The 24,627-nt window shown below is 40.1% G+C and overlaps 1 protein-coding gene across 1 annotated transcript in view; it reads left to right on the plus strand.

Moving 5' to 3' along the window:
- Positions 1–24,024, plus strand: part of ITGA8 (integrin subunit alpha 8) — a gene marked incomplete at its 5' end in the record, with an annotated part of 168,629 nt that extends 144,605 nt beyond the window's left edge. The window contains 4 exons of the mRNA XM_080917558.1: positions 1,366–1,479; positions 9,910–10,011; positions 19,555–19,677; positions 21,425–24,024. Of these exons, the coding sequence (XP_080773684.1) occupies positions 1,366–1,479; positions 9,910–10,011; positions 19,555–19,677; positions 21,425–21,511 (426 nt within the window). The 3' untranslated portion in view covers positions 21,512–24,024. The remainder of the gene's footprint in view (positions 1–1,365; positions 1,480–9,909; positions 10,012–19,554; positions 19,678–21,424) is intronic.
- Between the last annotated feature and the right edge of the window lie 603 nt (positions 24,025–24,627).

Below are 24,627 nucleotides of genomic sequence, written 5' to 3' on the forward strand. Positions count from 1 at the left end.
TGGTAACTTCATTATTCTCCCTTCAGGCTCCTGCTTCTTCTGTCACAGTTGCCTTTCACTTCTCCTCTCCCAATTTTTCGCTTTTCCTTAGTTACTCAGCTTCCAACAACCATGGATTTATTTTCTGCATTTGAAGCTATTGAGCACCTCCCAGAGCTATCATAGCCCTTCTCTTGCTTTCCCCATAGGTCCTTTCCCTGTTTTCGTACCTTTGGTTAACCCCCCACCCCCTTAGGGGCTTTTTGGACCTCTTTGCACTCTGTGCCTGGAAATTCTATCTCCAGCCTCCTGCTCTCCTCTGTAATAGACTCCACTCTTCCAGAGGTCCTTCTTTGATTCTTCAATCATATCTCCAGTGCAATCAGAGAGGCATTGTTCTGCATATGACCCTTGAAAAACCGACCATGCATACCCATGTATCCCCACACTCGGTGTACTAGTCATCTTTGCCAATGCTGTGATCAAAACACCTTACAAACAACCTCAAGTAGGACAGGTTTCCTTGTGTGCAGTTTCAGAGGGGTTTCAGAGTGTCATGGTGAGAAAGGCAGAGTACCAGGAAACATTTTTTTTTTTTTTTGGCTTGTCTAGAGAGGGCATAAAAGCAAGTTCACATACATAACCAGTCATAAAGTAGACAATGCAGGTGGAATCCAGAGGCATACCCTTGAAAATATTCCACTAGTGATTGCCCCCCAACCAAGTCCTATAAGCTAAAGGGTCTCCAACCTCCCCAAACAGTGCCACCTGCTGGAACAAAAACATTCAAACACAGGAGCCTGTGGAAACCAGGATCCAGGGAGAAGAGAGATTTGATAGTTAGAAAGTCCTCATGAAAACTTCACACATGTGTGTCTTGTGTTTAAAAGGGAATCCCTTGTAAGATGGGTAAATGACTGGTTTAACAACAGCTTAATGCGTTGAACTTGTGAGAGTCAGCTCTGTGATCAGGAAATGGATTGGACAGGAGAGGGAGTGTTGGGAAACAATTGCTTGTCAATGAGACAGTAACTGAGTCTTTGGGGGAGATGCGGACCCAAGGGCTCCCTCTGCAAAGTCTTCCAGGTTTTCCCAGTGCCTCTGTCATCTCTGAGAAATGTCTTCCCAAGTCCCGAGAGTGTGTTCACTATCTGCTACAGAAATCCCTTAGAGAGTAGAATTAATTATTTAGCTGTATTATGTGATACACTTTTACCTTTCTATTAACAGGAAATTCAATGTTGCACCGTCGCTAACTGTTGTCTCTGTTATTTCAGTGAATTTACTTTTTCCCTAGATTTCATGGAGCAGATTAGAGTTGCAGGCAAGGCAACTGGACATTTACTGCCATTCAGGATGCTCACATTCTGCCTTTGCACTTTGCAGAACTGTACCAACATTGACTGCTTGCAAATCTCTTGTGCGGTGGGTCGCCTGGGAGGAGGAGAAAGCGCAGTCCTGAAGGTCAGATCGAGACTGTGGGCACACACGTTCCTCCAGGTAATGACGCCACTGAGCCACTGAGCGGTACCTTACACACCACTCACCCAGAACCTCCCCATGAGAGCTCAGCACCAAGCCTCTGTGTAAGAATTTCTCATGTGTGTGTGTGTGTGTGTGTGTGTTATTGATGTTGTTGTGCATGTGTGTGCACATATTGCCAGGAGGCCAGAGGCCAATGCTGAGTGACTTCTTCCATCATCCTCCCCGTACTCTATCATCCCCCCACAGCCCTTCACTGCTGCCACCAGCATTGGCATGACAGACATGGCACCACTGTATATGGCTTTTTACTTGCGTGCTGGGGATACAGGCTCAGGTTCTTATGCTTGTTCAGTAGCAGGTCCCTGACTGAGCCATCTCCCTAGCCCTGATTTTCAATTTTTTTTATTTTGGAAATTTATTAAAGCTTTGAATTTTTAAATTTAAGAATTCAAATATTTTCAGAAGAAATTTCTGTAGAAGAAACCAGCCAAGAGCAATTGGTGAAAACATTCAAGCTAAGTGCAAACACACACACACACACACACACACCACTCTTTCCACACATCAAAGTTCAATGGACTTCCCTGCTACAGACACAGTAACAAGCAATCTTCAAATTCAAAAGATTCAAATTCACTTCCTGGTCACCTCTTCTGGCAAGGGGGAAACAAGAAGCTTAACCCTCCTGAGTTCTTGAGAGTAAGAGGCAAGACTTGGCTCACTGCTGGATGGTCAGGCAGAGGCCAGAGTGGGGCCAGTGTGGAGAGTAGAGATACGATCCCACATCCAGAAAGCTGAACAAACAAAATCAAATAGAAAGAAATAGCAAGATTAAAATAAAAGTCCCTCTTACATGGCAGTCATACAGCGCAGGTCTAGCCGGGCAAACATCGAAGTGGAGTTTGGACCTTTTGGATTTGAAGATTGCCCACTGCTTTGCCTGTCTGTGCAGCAGGAAAGTTCATTGAGCTTTGAGACAAGGAGATACTGTGTGCACATGTAACTGTGTGTGCCCATGTAACTGTGTGTGCACATGTATCTGTGTGTGCATGCGTATATGTGTGCATATGTATCTCTGTGTGCATGTGTATCTGTGTGTGTATATGTATCTGTGTGTGCATGTGTATCTGTGTGTGCATGTGTATCTGTGTAAGCACATACAAATTAAGGTAGAACTCTTTTATTTGCTGAGGCAGGATCTGTTGCTGAACCCACAAGTCCTGAACCCCAACTCAGCTTAGCTACTTGTCAGGCTCTGGAGAACCCCATCTCTGGCCCTTGGGATTACAGATAACCACCACACCTGCCTGGCGTTTGTGTGGAGAGTGAATGCGGGGTTTATGCTTGCACAGTTCACACTGTGACTCTGAGCTGGCGCCTCAGCCTGACTATGATTCCATTAAAGATTTAAGTCTCCTTATGGCAAGAAAATGAAATGTAATTAAATGATACTGTGGTGTTATGACCTTGCTGTGTGGGGAAGTTGTAAATCAGTCTAATCTTGCTCATGGTTTACCCTCTAAACCAGGCAGATTTATCTGCTTCATGTGATGAAGAAAATCCTTTTGTCTACCTATTAATATAGAATTGAGGTGTCTCTGAATTTTTGCCTTTTCCATTATTAAAAAGACATTGATAATCCCACTAAATTCTAACTTTTACTATAAAACAAACAAGAAGAGAAAAATGTTTTCTACTTTCAATGCATCTTACTTAGCTCTCAAAGCTTTATACACTCACATACACACTACACACACACACACACACACAGACACAGACTCCACACACACCACACATACAATACACATAACATACCACACACTCACACACACACCACACAAACCACTACACAGCACACATAACACCACACTACATAATATACACATTCATACTACACACACCATACTAAATGCCACATACATATTCCACACCACACATTCACACATATATACATACACAAGCCTCACACATATACACACACCACTACTACTATATACCATATACCACACCACCACCTCCGTCTCCACCACCACACGCCATATACACCACACACATACACACACACACACACACACACACACATCACCACATAACATACACCACACACATCACCACATACCATACACCACACACATACACACACATCACCACATACCATACACCACACACACACACACACACACACACACACACACACATACATCACCACATACCATACACCACACACAGACACACAGACACACACACACACACACACACACATACACACACACAGAGAGAGAGAGACAAACACACACACACACATATACACTCACATACCATCATCAGCACCACATACCGTACACACCCCATATTCCCCCGGACACAAACATACGAGAATTATCAGAAGCCCTAAGCCAATGTAGTGAAGATGCAGGTCCATCTAGGGCCACTGAAGGAGAAGTCATCCTCTACCTCCTCCTCCTTGGCCTCCGTTGGTTTGTGAACATCACTACAACTTCACTGCTATACCACTTCATCCATGCTTTGTGTCTTCTTTCTCTGCATTTTGTGAGTGATACAGTAGTGTGTATATATGTCTGTCTGTGTATATGTGCATGTGCGATTGCATGTGTGTACACATGCATGTGCAGACCAGAGGTAGAAGTCAGGGGTCTTCCATTAAGCCTCTTTTCCTTACCTTTTGAGATAGGACCTTTTACTGAACCCAGGACTCATGATGGGCTAGCCTGCAGCCACGAATCCAGAACTCACTTATGGACTAGCCTACAGACCAACAAGCTCAGAGAATCCCCCTGCCTCTACCTGCACCCAACCCACAGGGCTAGGATTATAGACATGCACAACCACAGCTACCTTTCTAACACAGAAGCTGGGGATTTGAACTTGGGTCCTCAAGCTTACAAGGCAGGCTTTGTGCCACCTGAGCCATCTCCTCTCTGTCTCTTTAAGGACACTATTCTTTTATTTATAGCCCACCCAAATATAATGTCGGTCTAATGTCATCTCAAACTTGACCTAGAGTTCACAGAAATCTCTATCCTGAGTAAAGTCATGGGAGTCCACGTGGCCATGGACTTGGAGGGAGGATGCTCAGCCCACTACAGTCTGCAGTGTTACATCTCTCCTAGCAACGTCTGTTATCTAGCTAATATGCTTCTGAAAACACTTTCTATAGCCTTAGTGTTTGGGAGAATTAATTAGGGTTCAAGACTTTTATTCTGATTTTTCTTTTATATTTTTTTCTTCTGCTCATTCCATCCTTTCCCATCAAATCTCAGATATGTAATTATTAATCTTGGGAAGAAGCTGTGATTAAAGGCAAACCAGTGAAGAATTATTTTTTTTTTCATTCTTGGTAAACATTGGCCAAAGTATCTATGAGAACATGTGGGGAAGCACGTCTATGGGTTTCATAGACAGATTCATATCTGAAAAGTACTTATGAGCCAAATGCTCTGTAAAAATCCGAATCCACACATTAAAAACAATCCCAGCATTGATGTTCCGGATTTCAACTCGAATCTCTATTCACTGTCCTCTGCAGTCTGGGGTCAGGAGGCCCTAGCTCAGCTCCACGCTGAACTGGTTATGTTCAAATGAGCTGACCTGGGTCTGAATCCCCTCCTGCGTAAGATAAAAGGATTGGACAAGCGTCTCATTTCTTTCCTGAAAACGCAGTGATGTATGGGCAGCTCATATGAAACCTCTCCTAGTAAGTTATTTATGATGTTTGTTCTACTTAGCTGAAGTCAGCAATAACTCTGTGTGCCTTATTAATGGCCTCCTTTGTATTGTGTTGATACTTTGGTTGACTCAGAGCAGACTATGTCAGAACGGCTCCCTCTAAACACAGCCTGCCTTTCCAGAGGGGTCTGCCTGTCCACACAGAGCCAGGTTCCTGCTAAATGATGACCATGCAGCTAGGCAAGAGGATAAATGCTCACGTATGAATTACTTAATCCTTAGAGCAAACCTGGGGGATACGTACGGTTATTATCAACTGTGGTTTACAGGGAAGCAAACAGAGACACAGAGGTTAAGTAGCCTTCCCAGGAACACAGAGCTGTAAGAGGAGGAGTCTGAGAACTCTAGCCCTGTATGCATCACTAGGTTAGAAGGCTAAACCAAGGGGCACCACATGATATGCACCCACTAGGGATTTCAGGTCATAATCACATGGCACAGACAGCTAACCTGCACCCCCAGTCATGTAGGTGATGCTGTGGTAACTACAATATAGAGAATTTTTCCCGGAGATGTATAGGGCCTTTCTACTGTATGAAAGGATCTAGATATTGCATAATATTTCAGAATTCAAAAAGGAAGACATTGGCTAGCTTGAGACAAGAGCTCACAGCCCAAGCTGGTCTCTAACTCACAATCTTCCTGCCTCTGCCTCCTGAGACCAGGATTATAGGTGTGACACCCCATACTCATGATAAATAAAAGATAGCTCTTGGGTTGTACTGCTTAGCAGAACAACAACAACAACAACAACAACAACAACAACAACAATAATAATAATAATAATAAAACTTTGGATTCAGAACCACCAAGGGTTAAGTTCCTTTCCATTTCCTCTGCCAAAACAGACTAGGAGAGTGCCACATGACACTGATCATACCTCGTTTGAGGCAGGTAACTCTGGTCAAAGACAGTCACATGTTTTCTATTGCCTGAAGGACATTAGGCAAATGTCTTTCTATTTTATAGTTGAAATACACAACAAGCATCTACATCAAAGGACTGCAAAATATTTTACACATGTACAACTTATCTCAGAGAATGCCACACACAGATCTTTGCATAATTGACTCAGCCTATTTATTCCCTTGCCTTGGGAGAAAATTTTCAAAAATAAAATTTTACATTAAAATGTCAAGATGGTTTCTTGGAAAGTCTTTCAAAAATTTAGAACTTTAGATAAGAGAGAAACATGACAAAATCTCAAAAAGACAATTTCAATAGAAATTTATTTTTCCTGTATAATTTAGAAAATGTGATTATTAGTCTCTTTATGATAAATTGCCATGATGACTTTTATCATTTAATTACTTTTCTGACATGCATATCTGAGTACTAATTTCTTCAAAGGCTGAGCCACAACAAAAAAAAATGGGCTGTTTTTTATAATATTTTCAAATGGCACAAATTTGAAAATGGTAATTGGCCTTTTCAAATCAGACTGCCCTTTTAACAGATAACAGTAGTGTTCCTGGAGTCACGTGACCACACAATGTTTCATGTGAAGAACCCAGATGACCCTGCCACTTGCATCTTGCATAGCATAGGACAGCCGGAGTCACACTGCCTGTTTGCTATTACTTCTTATCTGAGAGTTGGAAGAGAAGTGCCTTGGGGAATTCCTTCCAGAAGGACGTCATTGTAAAGCTGACAATTTAGAACAGGTCTATTCCTGCATACCCTCACATGCACCCATACCTGTAGCCACAATGGAAGTATTTCCTACAGTGTCTGCTTATTAGCCTGCTGGAAGCCTGATGCCAAAGAGGAGTGCCTTATCAGAAACTTCCTGTTGCTTATATAAACATGCAGTTATATATATATATATAGATATACATTTGTATAATTAGATTTAAATATATACATATGCCTCTGTGTATGCATGTTTATATATTCATTTTAAACATAGTTTTGTCATACAATCTGTGAAGAACTAATACTTTCTCCTTCCACTACACAAGCTAGAAATTTGAATTTGACAGGTAGTCGGGACTTGCTGTGTTCTTCCTTTTTTCTCTTCCTGTGGTAGACATGCAAGCTGGTTAGAAAAAGATTCTACTTAGCTTAATATTAAATGACACCTTATTCCATGAGCATTGCTTAGAGTAAAACCTTCTTTACTATTGAAAGTTTCACCAAGAATTGCTCAGAAACCTCAGAAGCTTGGATCCTGGAAACTAGTGAGAATTTCAATATAAAATGAGTGTGTGATTAAAAATAATAATTGAGCTGAACTTGGATGCATAAATCTTGAATTCCAACACTCGGGCAATAGAAGCAGAAAGATGGTAACTTTAATACCAGCTTGAGCTACTTTGAGAGTTCTTTCTCAAATAAAACCGTTATCATCAGTCTTGAGAAAGAATTAAGCAGTTCAAAGAGGAGACAGAGAAAGCTCTTGATATTGGCAAATGCTTAGGTATTTATCAAGCTCAGAAGCCTCTCCTCCCCATGTTTTACCAACACTGCAGCTACCATTATTAATGCTATAAGGAAACCATAATGAGGAAGTGCCCACAACCTGGTTAGGAAAACAGCTTAGGCAGTTGAGTGTCTGCTACAGTAGTACTAGGACCTAATTTTGATCCCTCCAGAACCCAAGTCAAAAGCAGGGCATGATGGTATGCTCAGATAATTCCACCACTGACATTCAGGTATGTCCCCATGTCACACTGGTCAGCTGTCCTATCCTATGGATGAGCCCCAGTCAGGAGTCTCTGCCTCAAAAAAAACAAGGTAGACAGACCCTAAAGGGAAGAAAACACCAAGATTGCTTTCTCTCTCTCTCTCTCTCTCTCTCACACACACACACACACACACACACACACACACACACACACTGCACACTAGAGACAGCCAGTGACCTGCAAACCGTAGTTTAAATGATGTGGTAATGACAGAGGAACAGTCATTTCTGAGGACTAATAGCAACCTGAGACAAGATGGAGGGTGGCAATCCTTGGCTACCATTTCTACCTAACTGAAAGCTGGATTTTATGTGTTGATACTGTCTGTAAAAACGTGGAAATACCTCCTAGTACTTGATTTCAATTTCATTTATTCAAGTAGAAGTGCTCCAGTGATGAGATTCTATGACTTTGATTTGGCTTGAGACCACATCTCATTCTGTAGCCAAAGCTTACCTGGAACTCCTACTGTGTCTAAATTAGCCTCCAACTGATGGTAATCCCACTAATTCAGCCTCAATTCCCAGCACTCACATGGCAGTTTACAACTTTAAGTCCAATTCCAAAGGATCTGATACCCTCATACCAATGCACATAAAAATCAAATAAAGTAGTCATATAAAAAAATTCAGTCATAGGAAAAACTTAACTCATAAAAAATGTTTAAACAAAATTTGTGCTCTCCAAACATTAGGCTGGTTCCAAAAGGCCCAACACTGGATTACAGGACAGGATGTGCTGATACCTGAGGTACCAGGACACTGATGTCTGGGATGAACCAAAGGGACCTGTGGTGCTGCCATTTTCACAGTATAAATGTCTCTACCATGGTTAGTTTAGTGTGTCAGCACCATGTTAGGGAATATGGACTCTAGGAAGAGATACCTAAATGCACATCATGGTGTGGTGTTCTGCTTTATAGATTAAGGAGATATGAATAATGGAGCCTGTAACAGTAAAATAGAAAGACAAAGTGCATATCAGTAATGTTAGATGCATCAGTAATAATAAAATAGAATTATACAGAATTCAGGCTTGACTGTTATATTTTATAAATATAAATTCTTTTGTATAATTTAATTTTGTAGCATTTTATTTATTTTAAACTTTTCTGTGCGTGTATACAATGTATCTCGAGCATATCCACCCCCCACTTTCCCCCCAACTTGAACAGAAATCTTTCCTACACTGGCCCTTCCCACCCCCTGTCTCATTTCATCTACTTGTTAATTGGTTTGTTTGTTTATTGTGGTGAGATTTAACAGCTGACCTCAAGGTTCTAAAAACTCGGCCACTACCTCTCCGGAGCATTCTAATCCCTACAACATATTTAGTAGAGAGAAGGCAGAAGCCGATAAACGCCTTCAAGTGCGCAGTAAGGCCTCCAGACACCTGCAGCCTCAGCAGCTCTAGCTGAGCTGCTCCTCTCTGGGTCACCGTTGTGTAAATAAAATGTGAAATATTCTTCTGTCAGCTGTCACCAGGGTCTGCTCTAAAACACTTTCCTCTTTTATATGACATGCATCTGTAATCTTGGGGGTTCCTTCTCCCCTTCACTAGCAATAACTCCAGAGATTCCTTGAGCTTATTACTTTTTGGAGCCTATATTTTTTGGAGCAGGGTCCCTCTTAAACTTAGGCACAAATATTTACTAACAAAATATATCCTAACTGGGCATGGTGGCACATGCCTTAAGTCTCTATGTATGTGTGTGTGTGTGTGTGTGTGTGTGTGTGTGTGTGTGTGTGTGTGTGTGTGTGTACTGTATATGTATATATGTATATGTGTATATATGCATATATGTAAAAATTATATTTATTATATATGAATGGACAGATGAATGGATGGAGATATAGAAGAAGGAAAGATGAGTGGATAACATGCAAGAAAAGCAGAATAAAAGGAGGAAATGTTGCACGGGGCATAGAAAATACTGGAAATAACTGAGTGTGTTACCATAGAACATTTAGTTTTCAAGGATGTGCATTTAAGTAAATAAATTTACTTTCAGAGAAAGAACGATCCTTATGCTCTTGCCTCCCTGGTGTCCTTCGAAGTCAAGAAGATGCCTTACAAAGAGCAGCCAGCAAAGCTGCCAGCCGGGAGCACAGCGGTGAGTACCTCGTTAGATCTGCAGACACAAATGATAGAATTAAAGTTATCGCCAAATTACTGCCCCAGCGCGGGCTTGGTATAACATTTACATGGATTAGAGAACATTGCTCTTCTTTATCCCACCGTTTCCGCCTCCATTCTAGAATTTCCGCAGTGCCTTTTGATTTAGTTATTAAATCTTCATATAAACATCTGCATTGAAAACTACAGGGGTAGGACTCAGAGTACATGGTACACAATTGTCTGAAGACAATTGTTCTGTTTCACAGAAACCCATTCCAGTAGAAACAGTGGTCAGAACAAGACCATACTGCTTCTTTAATTCTGGTAGATGCGTGGTTAGTCTGGTAGGGGAGAGGAAACTTCACTAGACAGACTACAAACTTAGAACCCTCTACCCTGTACATGTCAAGAACAATTCTGAGCTGAAGGGTGAAAGAAATATGAGCTTTCTTTAAAAAAAAAAAAAGTCAAGTCTGTTAAATATCACTGAACCTCATAGCTGCCACAGAACAGCTTTTGACATCGTCAGGAGTGTGGTAAAGCTGAGAGAAAGGCATAGCTGTGAGAATCTCAGAAGGCTAGCTAACAGAATTCTGCCTTTCTGGGGACTTACAAGGATGATCTAAACCTGAAAGACTCATCTCTCTTTGTGACGATAGTAAAGCCAGGCATGGTGGCACGTACCTTTAATCCCGGCACATGGGAGACAGACAGACAGATCTCTGTGAGTTAGAAGCCAGCTGGGTCTACACTGGGAATTCCAGGGCAGCAAAACACACACAGTGAGATCCTTTCTCAAGAAAGTGAACAAGGGCAACAACAAAACGGTGTTAAAGTTCCAGGCGCTTAGTTATCAGTGAATATTTTCAACCCCCAACTTGAACTCTGGGTCCCTTGACCTCTGTTATTCAAAGTGTGGTTTGTAAGCAACCAGGATCCTGGCCATCTCCTGGGAGCTGATTAGATGTGTAGCTGCAAGCTTCACTCTAAAGCTCTCGGACTATCAGGACATCCACACAGTCAGGTTTGCTCCTTTAGAATGTATGTTGATCCTTTGCTTTCCCAGGTTTTCTGTTTCACTGTGAGTTGAAGAAATAGTCAGCAAATTGCTTCCCTTGCAAGCATGAGTCCAGCATCTGAAACCCATGATTTGTTTGTTTGCTTGTTTGTTTGTTGTTTTTAAAGAAGGGGACTAGAGAGATGGGTTAGTGGTGAAGAGAGCTGGCTGCTTTTCCAGAGGAGCTGAGTTTGATTCTCAGCATCCACATGATTACAGATACACATCTATCTATTGGTAATCCCAAATCCAGGGAATCTAATGCCCTCTTCTGGTCTCTGTGGGCACCAGGCATTCGTGCAGTGCACAGCCATATGTGCAGGCCAAACATCCATACACATGAAGTACAGCATGTAAAAAAGTAAAATAAAATAAATCACAGGGCTTGATGATGCCCATCTGAACTCCCTCATTAGGAGACAGAGACAAGTTCACTAGGCCTCAGGCTCCCTATTGCTTTGCCTACATTACAAGTTCTAAGCCAGTGAGTAACCCTAGCTCAAAACAAAAATAAAAGCAAACACGAACTGTGTCCAAAAATAACACCTGAAGTTGTTCTTTGCCTCTACACACATACACATGCATATATGTATGTACACAGATAGCCACACACATGTTTATGCACAGGTACACACCAAAAAATTAAATACATTATTTATTGATTATTCAGTCAGTCTCTACCTTGGCATATCCGATTAGAATCATTACTCATGCACTGTTAAATACATGTAAAATGCATATTTCCTGAGACTTCACTTCATGTGACTGGACTAAACAGACCTAGGGTGGAGCCCTGGTCTATGCTTTAAAATTCGTACAAGAGGAGATTCCTCTGAGGGGAGCCAAGGTTGAGAAATTTAACACCACAGATCACTTAGAAGAAAAAAACTAAGGTTTGGAGGGCCCTTCCCCAATCTAATTAGAAACTGTACCTACCATATGGAACTGTTAAAACAATTAATAAAATTATATAACCAAAGTTCTAGTGGGATAATTAAGTAAGGGCTAATTACGTCTTGAGTCTCAATAACCACTAATACACATCCCCAAATATGTTGTCTCCTCTGGCTAAGTCTTGTAAGCCCGCACTGGAAATGCCAATAAAGATTTGAGCAACGTATTTTAAAACCAGAATGGCCACATCTTTCTTCATTTAGATAGTCTCTCTTTCTCTCACGAGCTGTCTGCTATGGCCTGGATTTATGGTCAACCCAGAAAACAGAGGCATAGGATTTTAATACAGAGTGTTCATCCAAAGAGGTTCAAAGACTTGTAGCTCTCAGGGAGATAAATCCAGACCCCTTTGGTTTTCTTGGAGCACATGTTTCATAACAGAAACACATGTTCCAGTGGATTCCATCAACAGCATTGCATCTCCCAGGGATGGCTACAGGTGACAGCCTGCTGTCCTCAACTCATGTCAAAAGACGCATGAAATGATCAAATGCAGGTTTCCTCACATTGCCATTTAAAAATGAAGAAAAAGAAAAGACCTGGTACCCAATGACCATGATTTACTGCATTATTTAGATGGAGGCTATTGGAAAAACATCTAGGAAAGAAAGTGCCTTCAAGTCTCCCAATATCTGATTACAGGATACGATCACACTGGTACAAAGTTCCCGTTCAGTTGAAGGAACCTTTCTTTGGCTTGGAGAGAACTCTGGCTGGAGGGATAGACATCTTGTTGAGAAAATTATTGAAGGTCCAGTTGTTCTCTCTCTCAAAAAGAGCCCAACTGAAGGGAATGCCCTTACAGTGGTAGAGTCAGTTGAAGGAGTCACTTGAGAATCATCCAGGATCCATCTAGACACTGGGGGAAACCTTAAAGGGAGACTAGCTAATACATGGTTGTTTTCCTAGACTCTTGCATGGGATGACTGGTTTGTTTGTACTTCTTTTAGAAAGTGGTCACAATTCAGCTATATCTCGAGGCATAAGTAAGCTTTGCTTTTATGTGGGAAATAATCCCACATGCTACTCTCATAGCATCTAAGTTGGTACCACACTTCTTAGAGGTGTTGTGGGGCTGTATGATCTTAAGTCATCACAGAATGGGGGAAAATCAATTACTTGAATGCTTTCTTTCTTCTTTCGTTTTCCTTTCTCTTTACTGACCATTGAGACCTAGTCATTTGCCTGGCATTCAACAAACATCAAATTCCACCATTTACAAATGCACACAGAATTATAATTGTAAAATATTAATGAAAATCCTTATGTAAAATCTCATCCATAAATTTCAGATACGTTTAAAAAACAGAATTCTTGAATAAATTCCTTTTTGGAGTACAGACTTCTGATGATATCATAGAGGGCTGGTTAAATGTGTGCTCAGCTGAGCCCCCTTTGCATTTCTACTTTCTTCTAAATGGCATTGCAGGTAAAGATTCTTGGTACACTTATTAAAACATTCGCCTGACCCCATTGCAGTATGTTTATCTAAGACTTTGTGATATGTAAACCCATATGTCAATGTTAATTACAGTCGCAAACACAAGGGAGCTGTTTCCTCCTACCTTGGCATTTTTTTAATCAAAATACTCAAAATATATCATAAATGCCAATGATAAAGTGTACACATATTGGAGTTTATTTATAGTCTTCCCACTGTAATAAAGAACAGCAAGATTTATGATATGATGAAGGTAAGATTAAATGTTCCCTGCGTAGGATCACTTGGAGGAAACCCAACTGCTTATAATTTATAGATTTCACTTCCTGAAGGCACAGATAATGATAATGAATTGCTAAATTTTTATATTATTTCTTTAAATAGCTTCAAATCCCTGGTGAGCAAAAATGCACAAAAGCAGAGAGTTGATTTGTTGGCAAGCAACTGGACTCCCCACAACATTTTAAGTTACTCCAGTTACTCAACATTAGCCTTTGTTAGGAAGTTGAAGTACCCAGTCACAAGCCTGCAACCTGTCCTTATTTTGAGCATGCGCACAAGCACCTAGTGGAGGTCAGAGGGACAATACAAGAGTTGGTTGTCTCCTGGCCATCTTGTGAAATCTGCTCAGGTCAATAGGCCTGGGCATAAGGGCATAAGGGCATCTATCCACTGCAGGCTCTAGCGTGAGCTCTTACCTCAGTATATGCTCTGGACTCCACTATGAGGCAGACAAAGCTCACAGTGATGAGTCTGGAGATGTCAGTCCATCTCTAGTGTATCACATGGACACAATGCCAGGCATGCACAGAGAACCAGAAATGTGGAAATGTGGAACTACAGAACACACTCATAGCTTAATTTCATTTTGATTCTATATAATATAAGCTGTAAGACCTGATACTGTACAAATATTTCTCCCTTGCCCATGGTTTGTCAATTTTGTAGGGTGTATTAAAAACTTTGCAGCTCTTAGGTACCACCAGTGTGGACTTTGGAGATGATAATTTTTTTTAATGTAAGAGATGTTTACTTTTTAAAATATTAATTAAATGCCTAAATGGCAATAGGTGTATATTGACAGATAATAGTTAATATTTTGGCTTTAACAGCATAATTAAGAGTTAAAGTTAATGCCTCCTATTCTCGTTACTTTTTAACATGGCTGCTACAAAATTTGACTTCACAGGTGGCTTAATTTTCTGTTGGGCAGCACTGAGCAAGACCACAGTTACAGATGATGGTTCCAACAGAGATCCAGAGACCATATGTGTTTCATATTATTTGACGTGGCCACCAAGTTCTTAGAGGAAATCCAAAGTTGGTTATAAGAACCCTCACATTTTATGGTTCATTTTTCTTTAGTTATAAACCTGTGGATGCTTCAAACTAAGCTTCCTGTGGTTTTGTCAAGATGAATATGACAAAGTTTCGGTATTTGTCAGCATTTTACTTTCATTCAAAAAAAAAATCTCCAAAATTAGCCTTCAATTCCCTACCACCATGTATTTAAACAAACTTGGGTCCGAACAAAATGACCAATTAAATCATTTCCTCTTAAACCACATGTAGTTCAAGTCTCTCATTTATCTATACAGAGCAGTGAGTCTTGGGAAAAGTGGTGTTTTGCTGGTGGCCTATCATTATGGCAGATTCACAGATCTGAATGTCACCTGACTCCCTAATTGCCTGTGAATCACCTCTCTTTCCAAGGCATACAGTCCCTTTCACTAGTTCTCCATGTCCAGCTCTCTGAGTCACTTTATCATCTCTGCACTGCAAACCAGGCAGTGATCCGAGTCACTCTTGCCTTTTGTGGTGTTGTGACTTTCTAATTGTGCAACATAAATCCAGGATCAGCCTGGGGAGACATCAGGAGGAAAAGAGGTCTGCAGTTACACACATTGTAGACTGTGCCCCATGCAGATCCAAAATAAAGGGAAACATTTGGAGTCCTTCATGGCCTCCTATACCTCCCCTTTAGTGAGCTGCATTGGGAAGACATACAAAAAATATACACAACATGGATATGCCTGACACTTCAGGGGACTCAGAGGGACAGAAGACAGTGTCAGCTTTAAAGTAAACACTGTGTTACTGGAAGCAGGCTGACCACAGTTTTGATAATGAGAAATTCAGGATTCTGGGACTAAAGGAGGATTTCCGAGATTTGGGGTCACCATACAGTGAGCATCCTCCCGCGGGCTGCCCTAAAGCATAGCCGCCAGACTCTCTGGAGACAAGTATAAACTGAGAGCCATGGAGGAGTTGTTTCCTGCTTCAGAGGTGCCTGTCCAGTACAAGTGTTGATCTCATGCTTGAATTGTGCTTTTCCATTACGGTCCTGAGAAGAAAAGTCCTTCAAGTATCTTTCTTTGATGTTTGTAATGGACTTTCATGCCTATTTCAACAGTCCTGCAAAGTTTTCAATGACCAAGGAGGCAGGACACCTGGCAATAAATCTATAATCTGTTAGTATGTCTGCTAAATAGGGCTCTGATTACAATGGGGTTAGGGCCAACTGAGCAGAGAAGTGGCATGGTGTGTCCAAACCTAGTTAAGAAGTCGGGATAGACAGACAGACAGACAGACAGACAGAAAAGTAGTTGATAAATAATAGATACATACATACATATATATAATAGATGATAGATAATAGATAGATACATATATACATATATACATACATACATACATACATACATACATAGATCATAGATACATAGATACATAGATGGATGTTAGAAACATAGATACATAGATGATAGATACATAGATAGATACGTAGATAGATAGATAGATAGATAGATAGATAGATTGATTGCTTGATTGATTATAGATACATAGATAGATAAATTATAGATATAGTTAGGGCCCAACATTAGCTTCCAGTAAAGAAAATGTCATTTCCTGCCAGACCAGTTCATGGTAACCAACTCATCATAATTCCATCTCCTCCTGGAGGGGAAGCTATAAGATTGTGGTCTAGAGAATCAAATAACCCTATTAAAAAATGGGGTACAGAGCTAAACAAAACGTTTTCAGTTGAGGAACACCAAATGGCCGAGAAACATCTGAGGAAGTGCTCCACATCCTTAGCCATCATGGAAATGCAAATCAAAACAACCCTGAGATTCCACCTCACACCAGTCAGATTGGCCAAGATCCAAAACTCAGATGACAGCAGATGCTGGCGAGGCTGCGGAGAAAAAGGAACACTACTCCACTGTTGGTGGGGTTGCAAGCTAATACAACCACTCTGGAAATCTGTCTGGCGATACCTCAGAAAATTGGATATAGTACTACCTGAAGACTCAGCTATTCCACTTCTGGGCATATACCCCAGAGACACTTTAATACACAACAAAGATATATGCACCACAATGTTCATAGCGGCTCTATTTATAATAGCCAGAAATTGGAAGGAACCCAGATGTCCTTCAGAAGATGAATGGATACAAAAATTGTGGTACATATACACAATGGAATACTACTCAGCCACCAGAAACAATGACTTAACCAAATTCTTAAGAAAATGGCTGCATCTAGAGAATATCATCCTGAGTGAGATAACCCAGTCACAAAAGAACAGACATAATATGCAGTCACTGATAGTGGGATGCTAACCCCAGAGGCTTGCACTCCCCCAGAAACAACTCACAGACTGTATGAAGTCCAAGAAATAAAGAAAACAAAACAAAACAAAAAAAATATTTACAAAACAAGAAAACTTTAACTATTTCCATGTTACATTTTGTTTTACATGTACTTTAGCTCATTGTAACTATTAAGTTTTCAAGGCATACAATCAAACCTTGAAAAAAATCAAGTACTGACTAAAAAATATATTCATATAGTTTTATATAAAAATTATGTTAAAATCTGAAAAAAGTACTGACAAAAAATGTATAATTTTAAGCAAAAAATGTTTAAAATCTGTACATTTATCTTTGTTTTGTAAAATAAAGTTGTTTAAAAAAAACAAAAAAACAAAAAAAAGATTGTGGTCTAGAGTTCTTCTATTGTTTCATGTGGGGTCTGTACCTCCTTACATAGACTCCCAGCTCTTGTGAAAGACAAGTCCTTTTTCTACTCATATAGGAAGGCAGTGTTCATAGGTTCTGAATCTGCAGACCTTACTGGGGAGGCTTCTTTTTTTTTCTGATTCCTTTCAACAGTGGGGAATGGCTTGGGCTTCTATAATCTCCAGGTGCTAACTCCAGCTCTATCCATAAAAATTTGGACTTGGGCTGGAAGGCAATCCAAACCCATGTGTGTAACTCACATCACTGTGCACAGTACATTAACTTACACAACAATCAGTGTCTCCTATTAATGATGCTTACTAGGAAGTAGAATATCATTGCAATGAGAATTCATTTATTATAGTCAACTGGATGTGCTTGGAGAAGTTGAGGAAAGCGAAATTGTGTGTGTGTGTGTGTGTGTGTGTGTGTGTGTGTGTGTGTGTGTGTGCCCATGCACATGAACACAAGAGAAATACACTAATACTAGGTTCTTGTCTTCCCTGTATGGTCTCTTTTTGTTGTCCATTGCTCATTCAGTAGGCTAGTTGTCTCAAGAGCTTCAGGGATTCCCATCTCCACCTCCCATCACTGGTAACCACACATGATGCACAGATGCTCAGACTACATGCCCAGCTTACATGGATTCTAATGGGGCTTCTAATTCAGGCCCTCTGGCTTACACAGCCACCGCAAGTAATCTACCCACTGTTGCATCTTCTCAGACACAATGCAAAAGAATGAGGATGATGAAGTAAGATATTTTGAAACAATAATCATTAGCCTAGGAATTAATAACAAGAGTAACTAACTAATGTTATTCTAAGTTAATTATATAGTTGCTGGGCAGATGACTTTACATAATGGGAGTGTGTGTATGTGTGTGTAAGTGTGTGTGTGTGTGTGTGTGTGTGTGTGTGTGTGTGTGTGTGTGTGTGTGTTAAAGAAGACATTTTGATCTTGACAGATTCTTCTTTTCCAGATACTATTTGTATTTACACATATGGGTGTATGTGAACATTTGTGTGCAGGTGCTGGGAATCAAACTCCAGTCCTGTGCAAGAGCAACAAGTGCTCCTGGCCACTGAACCATCTATCTAGCCCCTCCTGGCAGAATCTTTGTTACTGGTTATTACCAAGCAACCACTCATGAGAACTTTCCTCTATTTGTTTAATCCTGTTGCACATGGCTTCACTCTCATTCTGACAATTTTTACATCAAATAATTCTATTACAGTGCAGGATGGGGATTGGCAAGATGGCTTAGTGGGTAAGAACACATGCTTCTAATCCTGACAACCTGAGTTCTCCTCTGGAATTCACGTGGTGTAATGAAAGAACCGACTCTAGCAAGTTGTTCTCTGACCTCTACATACATACTGAGGCATACATACATACATACAGACACACACACACACACACACACACACACACACACACACACACACACACATGAGAGAGAGGGGGGCTAGAAAGACAGAAACAGAGAGAGGGGGAGGGAGATAAAGATAAATATAGATCTCAGCTGACATTAATTACTCCATCACAAGGTCTACAAATGAGGGGCCACAGTGCCAATATTAACTAGTGACATTAACTCTTACATGTCTAATATTTCATGATTGCTCACAAATTTACCTTTTAGTGAGATTAGCTGAGCTTCATGAAGAGATGTGCTGATACTCTTGACACTCACAGGAATCTTGGGATCTGTTGTTCACATAGCAGGCCACTCCAACTCACAGCTCTTCTTTTCCATGCTATTGGCTTCCCATTTACCTCAATTTTAGTCTAGAGTTCTGTGACTAAATGTCACCTATTCAACAGGTGTCTGTTTTTTTTTTTTTTATTAGATTTTCACTCAACCTGCTGTACACTGGTGTACACCTGTTTTAGAAAGGTCAAGTTCAATTGCTTTATGACCTCCTAATCTCTCTTGGAATTCCATCAGCTTTCATGAAAATCATTTCAGAATGGTCTGCTGTGGTAAATTGGAAGGTCCTGCTATATCTTGCCAGACAGTTTTAAGTTAGTACTTATTTGTTTCTTTTCCTTTTTCAGATCAAGACGTCGGTTATCTGGGCCACTCCCAATGTCTCTTTCTCAATCCCGCTGTGGGTGATAATACTAGCGATCCTTCTTGGCTTGCTGGTTCTGGCCATCTTAACTCTAGCTTTATGGAAGGTGAGCTAATTCCTTTTATTTTTCCTTTGGGGTTTCAGAGGCCATTGAAAGGGCAAAAGGATATTGTTGGGAATGATTAAATATAGTGATAAAATTTTAAGTTGCTAATCTTTGATAAATCCTCAAGGATAAGAGAATATTGTGCCTATTTTAATTTGGACCTTGTGAAGTTAATATTGTAGAAGATGGGAGTAAACTGCTTCTACATTGAAGGATTTTTGGTTTTTTGTTTGTTTGTTTGTTTGTTCAGTAGGTTGGTTGGTTGGTCGGTTGGTTGGATCAGGGTGTTGATTTCTATCTGAGTGCTAAGAATTGAACCCAGGACTATGAACAAACTAGGCAAACCTTTATTTTCTGAGCAATATTCAGAGCCCTTATCTTGAAACTTCTTTTATAAATAAATATACTGAATAATTGCCTTGGGGCATGTGAGCTCCTTCTCAATGTGCTTAGAGTACCACTACACTATCAAGACTTCTTTCACTTTTCCATTAAGCAGGAAGTTGTGTGTTTTATTGGCATGTCCCTATCATCAGCCATTTGAATTTCTCTTTAAAAGTAATACACCCATGAATCTAATATAGGTCAATTCTGATTTTTTTCATGCCAAATATTAGGCCAAATAGGTCATGCATAATGTGTGTGGACTCTGTCTTTAATCTTGCCAACTAGTCTGTCTCTAATAGGAAACCTTAACAAAGTGTCCGATGTGTCCTACTGAGACTTGTTTGAAAAGTCCATAAGAGCAGCAGATTTATAGCCCAGTGACTTGTTCACCTGCCAAGTTAGACAGAGCCTTCCACTTGAAATGAAAAACAATGTCACAATGACATGACTAGAAGAATAATTATCCCCATCACAGCTTGGTCAACCACTATTGTGTAGATCTCCAAGAATATGGCATTTATAAATGTTGAAACAATAGCAGCTGTATGCTTTACAAGACTGTAAACTTAGAAAACTTTGTTTGAATTAAAGAATAGCTTTTCTAATCATTATCAGCTGCCTGTGTTGTCCTGAGCCCATATCGCCTCTGGCTCGTGTGTAGAGATAACTTTAGCTTTAGTCTGCTATTTATGGTAACTGGATAGAATTCTGTGTTCCAAATGGCAGACTACCCAGCTAGTCTTATAAAAGAACTCATGTTGTGTTTACCACATGAGAAACAATAAATAATAATTTAAGTTCTAGGAAAATATGCATCCTCTAGGGTTTCACAATAATTTGAAATACAATAGAAAGAAGATTCTAGAATCATCATTATCAGAGTACTGGTAAATCTGTAATAAGTCACAAGCTTGTCCCTTCCTGCCTGGTGCTATCACTGATATAAATGGCAAATTGGATTTTTCTCTAAACACCAAGTACAGAAGAACAGACAACAATGTCACTTCTTCCTAATGTGCCCTAAGGACACTATAGGACACCAAAGAACCAACACTTGTCATGCCAGCAAGTGCCATGAGAAAAGCATACAGACAAGTTGAGAAGGATCCTTAGAACACTCACTATAATATAGGAAAATATCCAAGGTCTGGGAGAGGTTTACATAAAACAGAGACATTCTACCACCATTGCTCATGTGGCAGGAGAAAAGGACAGCTGCTCTGCTTTGGAGAACTAGACAGATAGCATTCAATATGTCCCAAGGTTTCCTTAAAAATGTACAAGATGCAAATTCCCTAAGTAAGGTATTTTAAAAATTGCCCAGATAATTTGATTCTTAGTTTGTTTTTCTCTCTACTAGTGTGGATTCTTTGATAGAGCAAGACCTCCTCAGGATGAAATGACAGACAGGGAACAACTGACCAGTGAAAAGACCCCAGAGGCATGACTTGGAAATATAAAGACCTAAAATTCAAGCACTGGTTCCATTCAAAGAAAGAAAGAATATGAGGGTTAAATGATCATAGCCTTCCATATCTGCCAATGACCCAGGGAATGGAAGAGTCCATAATGATCACCTCATCTGCATCACGCATTGCCATGGAGTGCAGAGAACCCCATGGGAAAAGAAACGCAGCCACCAGCACTGTAGAAACATTCGGCAGCCATGAAGATTTCCTTTGCTCTCACTGTTTCACATCTGGCCGGTATTCTGAAACAGCTGTGGGAACTCAGGCGACTGTCCAGATCAGCCCAATGTGACTCACAAAAACAATTCCTACAGCGATGAGATGAACTAAGACTGAACACTACTGTAATCCGATGGAATTTCGAACACCTCCCTATGGAAGAGAACCCTTTCTAAGGATGTGATGGCTCAGGGAGAAAAGCGATACGATGTTGGGACCATGAAAGTGCTTGTGGAACTACAAAGATGATTTCATTAAGAGAGGACCAAAAATGTATTTATTTATGTTTCATTTCTCTAGGTAGAAAATCGGGCCATCTAGAGGATTTGGAAATTAAGATTCGGTTAGCTAGATTTCATCACCACTCGGCTTACTTCCTTTTAAGATAACTGTTCTGTGCAGATAACATGTTTAATTGGGCTTCTTCGGGTGTTAGTTTGGCATTAGGGCTCTGTTGTGCTTCATCTTTCTGCTGTGTGGAGTGACTTTTCCTCACGTTCTCTGGGAACTCATATCTGCATAATTCAACTTCACAAAGTCTTATATTTATAGTTCTTTTTACATGTGTAAAAAATTATCTCCACTGACTTCTATAAAGCATTTGCTTCAATGTACTCACTACCCTGAGGAGATTGAAAACGTACTAGCACAATCTATAGAGTTCATATAAAAAACAATGTAACTCTGTGGGTGATTATTATCTTAATAGCTGTAGTAAACACCAATATTTACCTTGAAATTTCACACCCATTTTCACTGTAATACCTCACATTTATATAAAAGAAGAAACTGTGTTGAGCATAAATAAGATGGAGATATATAAAGTTATACAAGTGTGAGCCAAGCAGAAACTCACTCTTAAGGACCTAACAACATCACAGGTATATTGGCCACTTTTTACGGTTAATCTGTCCTAGCAAGTAATCTTGGAGAATAATCTTTTATATTTAAGCTATTTACCATCATCTTTACTTAAACACTGCTTAAAGCCCTTGTAAATAATCCATAACAGTTCATAATGTTATCATTTTGAAGTAATGTTGACCTGTCAAATTCATAAGATTGTCTGCACAATTTTATATCCTCTTAATAATAATGAAAAATTGTTATGGAGAAATGCTGAACAAGACGTTATGTGCAATATTTTATAGACCTATGTATCTGAGGCATGTTTACACTGGCATTAGTTTCTTTTTTTAAATTAATATCCTGAATACTAAGTCTGGTATAAAAAGCTGACCAAAATCCTAACGTTTACAAAACCAGTTGGGAAAATCTGTGTCTCCATTCCAACAATGACACTTTATTTGAAAGATGACCCAAACTCACAGACAGAAAATTTTATGTGGTGCCTTAACCTGGAAAGGAGCCATCTGGCTTCAGTTGCCACTGTTCCCTGGAAAGCAAAGAAAATGCACAGAGTCCAGCATCACTGCTGTTCATCTTGCCCTGCTGGTCAGTTAAATCTGTCCTGATAGCTGGTTTATGTCTATCAGGAACTCACATCTAGTTCCCAGCCTATATGCCTAGGCAGCACTGCACTTGCCTTAAAGAGTCACACACCAGACTCTGTGGTTGCCTTTACTGTTAGTCATTTTGCTAAGACATTTCATAGGCAGAAAGCTGTCTATATGATACAATTTGAGGAATGACAAATGGATCACTCTACACTTTTAGCTTTTGTGATTCCTCATGTGGGACCAATACAAACACTTTGGAAGTTTGGAGTGTATCTCTGGTTGTGAAAGTACTCAGAGAACTCTTAGGGTGAAACATAGAAACTGTGGGAGACAAACATATGGGGGAAAAAACTAAAGACGGCAGAGACCAACACAGGAGGTATAGGGATATCAAAGGCAAACCATGGCTTCCGAAGGTCTCAACTGCAGAAGGGCAGGGGGGATGTCATACACATGCACACAGAAAACAGAGGTCAGGTGACCTCTCAGGGACATGCTCTTAGGCATCCCATCATCACAGAGAACACTGAATATACAACAATGCTCATGGCATTGCTGACTCTGTAATCCATCATGGTCCAGCATCCATGAGGAGTCTGTCTGTCTTTCTCTCCATAGAGTTCTTTCCTCGTTCCCACAGCTGTTTTTATAAGACACAGGGAAATGAGCAGATTTTATAATCCTGGAGATTTTTATACATTAAAGCATTCTAGTCGTCACTGAAATCCAAATCTTAGAATACTTGTCTTATTTAAATTTGTAGAGACCATGTATATTTTCATGTACCTATTTACATTGTCACCAATAAAATTAAGAATTAAAGACAGAAAATTGTGTTTATAGCTCATTATCATGTGCAATGTAAAGTTTCCCATTCCTAACAGGCTAACAGTGTACGAGTTCCATCTTTCTACCTTGATTCCATTACTGTAAGAATATTTGACACTGGAAAAAGTTACCTTTGTGAAGTCTCTATACTTGGCTTGTGGTGATAGTTGTTCAACTCTAAATAACTGGGCCCTTTATATGTGTACATTTATAGTTATGGTTAATGTTTGAAATTTTTGCATGATTCCCAATGGTTCCACACAATTGGTCTGATGTGTTGTGATTTGTACCTCTGTACCTCTCTTTCCTAATGTCTTCATCTAACTTCAAGGTTCTTCTCTCCACCTACTCTCCATTTGACTCACTTCCCACCCATGATTGTTACTAGTTCTCAACCTGCTTGTCCTTCAGTGAAAACAGTCACCATACCTTTTCAACTGTGTGCTTCCTACACTTAATCACAATGCCTTGTATATAGCGGACGCTCAAAAAGCTGAGGAATAATGGATATGTACTTATGTAATAATTATTCATGATGAACACATACATTTGTGGACCACTTTAAATACTAAATATCAGAGCACATA

The sequence above is a fragment of the Micromys minutus genome (genome assembly GCF_963924665.1).
Source record: "Micromys minutus genome assembly, chromosome: 6".
Classification (NCBI taxonomy): domain Eukaryota; kingdom Metazoa; phylum Chordata; class Mammalia; order Rodentia; family Muridae; genus Micromys; species Micromys minutus.